A 6,380-nucleotide genomic window follows, 5' to 3' on the forward strand; every position below is an offset into this window, starting at 1 on the left:
TGTGCTATATCTCTTCATGATCGGGGGAAGAAATTAGCTGTTGCACTTTTCACTTCCTGTTGGGTCTTACAACCACTTCCTGTTTTGGAAGTGCTTTAAAGGAGTGTATTCGCTGAACCGAGAGTTTGGAATTGAGTTGAGTTATGAACATATCCGGGAACTTCCAGGCTACCCTCCATCATCTGGGGGGAAGCGGCTTCACATAGGTGGGGCTTACATTGTGATTGGGTGTGGCTTGCCACAAACAACTTACATTTCTATTGAGGTGGGAGGGGAATAGGGCGGGGAGTAAGTATTCCTAAACACCACTCCACTGGTCTCCCCAAGTGGAGTTCACCGTCAGGAGTAGTTGCCAGAGGAGCTCCCTGCCGGTGACCAATAGCTCTTGTAGCGGGGAGACCAATGGTCTCCACAAGCCTAGCTTTGGTGTCAGGAGTCTGGAGAAGGGAGACCAAGTGTCCCCCCCAGGCGGAGTTTCGCTTTCAGCTGCTGCGTACCGCTTTAACCCTGTATTAACCCCTTCTAAAAAAAAGAACGTCAAAAAACGAACACAAAGAATGTACACGAATATTTGCCCAAACCGAACACAGGAACGGGGAGAATATTCGTGGAATAAGAAGACCCCCCCCCCAAAGAAGAACGCGAAGAGTCGGCCGGACATTTTTGTATGCGAATATATAGCTCATCTATATATAATCTGTAATTCTTGGCAACAGTTGTGGGCGCTTTGTGGGCAGAAAGTGATTTCACAACCCTGTGTGGTTTCGACATCACTGACAAGTTCTGGAATTTTTCAGACTAGTTTATTAATTATTATTACTAATAAGCTTAGTAGGGAAAATTAAATGATGTTCGTACTCCTTGGGGGGGGGCTGGGTGGGCACAGGACTTCAGGACTTTCCCAGGACTTTTTTAGGACTTTTTTGTGACCTATTGCTAGCTTTTTATGCAACCGAATAAAGCATGAAGAATAAGAATGGATTTTATTTTAGGGCTGTAGAACCCCGTGATACCCTCATACCCAGCAAACATTCTAGAAAAGAGGGGCATCAGGGTAGCAAAGGGAAGGGCAGTGATCTGAGGCCCAAACAGGGACTGTCTCTCCTAAACAGGGTCACTCGGTATGATTTAAGCATTGGAGTTATTAGGGGTAACCCAAAAAAGTCTAAATCGGGGTATTACTGAAAACCGGGGGGGGGGGCATCCGACCACCCTGATTATACTATAGGATGATCTGAATACATTTTTTTTTAATTGTTTTGGGGAAACAAAAACTGCCCCCGAACCCCCCTCCCCCCACTTTGTTTCCTGCTTGTACAGGAAGTACAATCTATTTTTTGTATGTAGATGTAACTGAGCTGAGTTCTAAGCAATAAGGTTTCTTGGAAGAAACTGTGCGTCGAAGCGGCTGCCGTGGGTACGTGTTTATGTCGCGATGTATCGTTATCTGCTAGAAAACCCTAATCAGTCGTTGGTCTCGTTCAGGAGCCATATGCTTATCCCATGCGTGCTTAGATTCCCTCACTGTATCAGCCTCTACCACTTCTGATGGGAGGCTGTTCCACTTATCTACCACCCTCTCAGTAAAGAAAAACTTCATTACATTCTATCTAAGCCTCTGACCTCTTCTAACATGTCTCCTCCTTTGAAAGGAACTCCCCTCCCGTGCTTTGTTGACTTATTGTATAGATGCTTCTATCGCATCTCCTCTTTCTTTCTGTCCTCTCCTCCAAACCGAACATTTTGAGATCCCTCAGTCTTTCCCGAGAATTTGTTTCCTTCAAACCATACGCCATCTTAGCCAACCTTCTCTAAACTCCCTCCAATATCTCCGATATCCTTCTGGAGATGGGGTCTCTAGAACTATACTCAATACTCTAGGTGTTGATCTAGGTCTTGTCTCTTATAGGAGACTGTGGTTATATACTTGTGATGGGTGTTGTACTTGGCAGGTATGGTCCTCCCAAGAAAGGTTTGGAGGGTTGGATCCATGTGGTATTAGGTGGGACTACCTGCTCCAAGGAGCAAAGCTACCTGAGGGCTGGTGGAGCTACTTTTCAGTTACTCTGATATCCGATGAAGCCCTGGAAGTCCAGAGATTTCCAGATATGGAACTTGCATTAGACCATAGAATGCATCACTCTTAATTACCCAGAGGGACTCTCTGACTCATGGCAGTCTATGGAGGAGGGACTTTATTAGCATTGCCATAAAGCATCAGCCCAGTGTGGTGTTTGAACAGAGAAAGTCGCCTAAGATATGACATGATTGACAGCAATGGCGGCCCCCGGGTCTGCAGATAAAGAGAGCTTAAAGCAATTAATGTACAAGGAAAAATATTTAACCCTTCCACATTTAACCCTTGTGGAAACAAACATTACATAACCCTCCGGGCTACACCTCTACTGTAAGCTTACAATCTTATAAATTTAGATTCTTATAAAATACCCCTGTCGTGCCACTTATTTAGGAGAGGTGCCATGGAGTCTTTCATGGTGTGAATAGTTGGGGAGATTAGAGAAGGGGCTCACTGAGCAGGAGCCCAACCACCCATGTTTGGTGGTAGGGCATGTTCCTTGGTGGGTGTTGTGAAGATACACGCCTGTAGACCGTCCTTCAGTGGATGTATTTGTAATGGTTACTTTTTCAACTTTTTTTTCCAGCCCTTCAGAAGGACTTCTCCAGGTGACGACAAAATGGATGCTACTGCAATCTCAGAGAGTTCTACCATCCAACTGGCCCCTGATCTGCATAAGGATGACAGATACCACGTCTTCATTAGCTACAGCAGTGGAGATTCCATCTGGGTCTATGGTCTTATTCGTAAACTTGAGGACACCTTACCCAACCTAAAAATCTGCTACCACGAACGGGACTTTGTCCCGGGGAAGACTATCATAGACAATATGGTTGAGTGTATCCAGAGCAGTCAAAAGACCTTGGTGGTACTGAGTCCCGATTTCGTGCGTAGCCGGTGGTGTCTTTTCGAAGCCAACATCTCCGTCTTCAGAGATTGCATGGTACACAAAGCCATCATCCCAATCATGCTGAAGCCTTGTACGGTTCCTCTACATCTCAGCCACTTGACCTACCTGGAGGCTGAGGATAAACAGTTCTTCGAGAAACTCACCCAAGTTCTAATGAGCGAGAACAATCAAATGTCGCACTCCATGCTAGTCCACTATCAGCCTAGTGTCTTGTATGACGGGAAGACCATTCTCACGCTGCCTGCCGTGAACGAAGGAAGTGAAAAGTGGGAGCCCGCCATCTATTCCACTGCTTCTGTGCCTGACCAACTAAGGCCTCTACTGGACGACTCTGAACTTTATAAGAACGCTATCGGGATAATCAACGATGTTCGGCCTTCTCGTTCATTTCTTCGTTTTGTGACTTTCAAAGTTTTTGTTTGTATCGCACTTGTTTTGCTAATGGTTTTGAACTTCATCGTGTCTCTCGTTTCGGTGGCCACTTTAAGGGTTTTGGATGGCATGATGGGTCACAAAGTAGCCGCATTCGTACCAAATTTCATGGTAAGTATATTCTTGATGCCCACTCTGCTATTCAAAGTCCTGAGTTGGAACAGGAAAATGACCAAAGCCATCAAGAAGGAAATGGTCCTTAAGACTGGCCACGCAAACGTCCTCCTGATGGAGTCTTCACTCTTGGTTGGCTGCCCATCCAAGAACCAGCTCTTCTTTGTCTACGTCTCTTTGCGGGAATGCCGGCAAGCTTTTGACGTCGCCTTTGGCCATCGAAGCGAGCTAGTTACGACCATGTGGGAAAAGGCCCTTATCAATTATTCTTCTGATTACGCTTGTTGTCTGGCCAGGAAACACTTCCCATTCAATGGCGCGCATCCTCCTGGACACTTAGACCAGGGCATGTGCTTCTGCCAGTACGTAGCAGAGCTACAAAGACGTACGGACACAATATAGCGGGATACTTATCTTCTGCTTCCAATAATGTCAAGCGCTCTCTCCTGTCTTCCCCAAATAAAGAACACCAAAGGGTTAAAGTTATTTTAAATCCGAGCACAGAATTCTGTGTCACATGACAATAAAGTGTTCCCTGAAAAATGTTTTGACTTGAAGAAAGAATTCTTTCCGGGAAGGTTTGTGGTGGTGCCCAGAAATCATCCTCCATGATCTGAAATTTCTTGCCACTGGTTGGCTGCTTAAGCTGTCAGTCAGTGGCAGTAAAGGATATCCAATAAAATTAACTGCAGCATGTTCCTGTCACTCATTGTCAGCGTAAACAGCCAATCGGTGGCAGGAAAGTGCTTGGGGGGGTCTAAACAAGGAGATGTGTTAGGCCGAGGTTGGGAAAGGGGCAAATGCATTTTGCAGGGGGGGGTGTCAGCATGTTTAGAGAAAAAAATTACAATTTAACTAACATTTAATTAACATCTAATTGATTATTTCTGGGCAAACATGGGGTAATTCTATGTTGATTACTCTCTTACCCCTTAGGTTTAGGAATCCATCATGATATCTGCGCAGTACAGACGTGTTGTAAATACACTATTACTTACTGTGCACTTTGCTGACCTCTGCTGGTCAAAGTGCTAACTGCATTACAAGCGCAGGGCCAATTACTGTTCACATAATGTGACCATCCGGCCCCTGTCTAGTCTGTAACGACTCAAACCTTAATCAGTCGTTGGTCTCGTCTTAGATTCAGGAGCCGTATGCCTATCCCATGTATGGTTAAATTCGGTTACTGTATCATCCTCTACCACTTCTGCCGGGAGGCGGTTCCACTTATCTACCACCCTCTCAGTAAATCAAACTTCCTTACGTCACGATTCACTATGCATAACAGTTCATTTAGTATGCGAACCTCAAAACACATGGGCTTCAAGATATGAAGCATACCTGCCAAGTGTCCCTGATTCTGGCTATAAGGGTGGTGTTGAAATTGTTGAGCTAGTTTTTGCCAGAGGTCTCATCAAGTGGTCTTCAACTCTCCAGGTTTGACCTAAAGTCTTCGGGTCGGTTTCTTCTTTCTCTGGGTGGGCCATGCCCATTCCCAGCCCACATTGTGCCCACCTTCCCTTCTCCCCTCCCAGTTCCCTCCCACTAAAAGGGGAACTAGCCACACCCCTATATGCAGCTAGCCCTGCCCCTTTCAAGAAGCTACTCAACCAGCAGAGGGGGAGCTCCAGGCCACCAAGGCCCAGGGGAAGTTGCCACCAAGGCCTACGCTATATCATACCCCAACATTTCAGGTGCCCAAATCAGGAAACCTGTGATAGGGTGTGACTACAGGTGGGGATGGGGCATGGCTGGCCCCCAAGTGGCCATTTGGCATACTGGTCATTTGCCTGGTGGACCTGTGGCAGAGAGCACTCGATACCTCTGGGTCACGGGAGCCAGTTCCTGACACGCCCCACTCCCTGCCCATTTCCCCCTTAACTGGGGATGTGTCCCCCCGACATCATTGGGAACACCCACCAACATCTGCGGAACCGCCCACCAACGTTGGCCACGTCCCACAAGGGTAGGCTCTGTGTAGCCGGAAGCCAAAAAGGAAGTCCATACTCCATATTAAATTGTCCCGCACTTATGTCATTTGCCGGCTGTTGGCCTTAAAGTGCCAGGGCTGTCTAGTCATCCCCACTATACCTGGGTAGCTCCACCCACCAAAAAAACCAGACTGCCCCCCAAAAACCAGGGCACTTGGGAGGTATCCAGCATCGATAGGTCTTTATAGTTAGGCACGGTCCCTTTCGGTGGCTGACGTGTCACTTCTCCATAAACCCCGGAGCGTGCCGCGATTCCTAATGTCAGCTCCGCTCCGCGATGCAAGAATTCACGCCGTGCGCATTACTGAAATCCTTTCCATTTCCCCGCATCCCCCCCATCGCTTGCATTCGCTTTGATTTCCTCCGTGGCAGACAGGCCGTCTCCTGCGAGAAAGCTTCTCACGTTTCTCCAAGTCGGACGTCCATCTGATCTCCAACATACGCAATTACAACCTTCTAGCCGCTGGGCTAATACAATGTAAGAGAGACGACTAAATACGACGTACTAAGAACTTCTCGCTCTAGTATGCTAAAAAAAAAACCTTAGAAGATCCCTCCTGTTATTCTTTCCTCTCTGTGGGTAGTAGGTAAGTGGAACGGCCTCCCAGCGGAAGTGGTAGTGGCTAATACAGTGAAGATGGCATGGGCCAATCACACTCAAGGATACAGTCAGAAGACGAATGCAGCTCTGCGTTTGTCTCTGTAGCTCTCTTTCTTACTGTTATCATTCGCTGGAGAGAGAGAGAGAGAGAGAAAACACACAAAAAAGTCCCAAGATTTAAAAAAAATTTATACATTTATTGATTTTTTTTTTTATTTATTTTTTTTCTACTTGGTCCTAAGGGGTTAATTTTTA

General features: G+C 46.6%; 1 protein-coding gene across 1 annotated transcript; it reads left to right on the plus strand.

Annotated features, from left to right (window-relative positions):
- The first annotated feature begins 1,355 nt into the window (after positions 1-1,355).
- LOC128469293 (uncharacterized) lies at positions 1,356-3,935 on the plus strand. The gene is made up of 2 exons (XM_053451112.1): positions 1,356-1,417; positions 2,664-3,935. Exon 2 carries the CDS (start codon positions 2,697-2,699, stop codon positions 3,933-3,935), a length of 1,239 nt encoding a protein of 412 aa, XP_053307087.1. The 5' UTR covers positions 1,356-1,417; positions 2,664-2,696.
- The last annotated feature ends 2,445 nt before the right edge of the window (positions 3,936-6,380 follow it).

Source organism: Spea bombifrons, chromosome 11 (assembly GCF_027358695.1).
Source record: "Spea bombifrons isolate aSpeBom1 chromosome 11, aSpeBom1.2.pri, whole genome shotgun sequence".
In the NCBI taxonomy this organism is placed as follows: Eukaryota; Metazoa; Chordata; class Amphibia; order Anura; family Pelobatidae; genus Spea; species Spea bombifrons.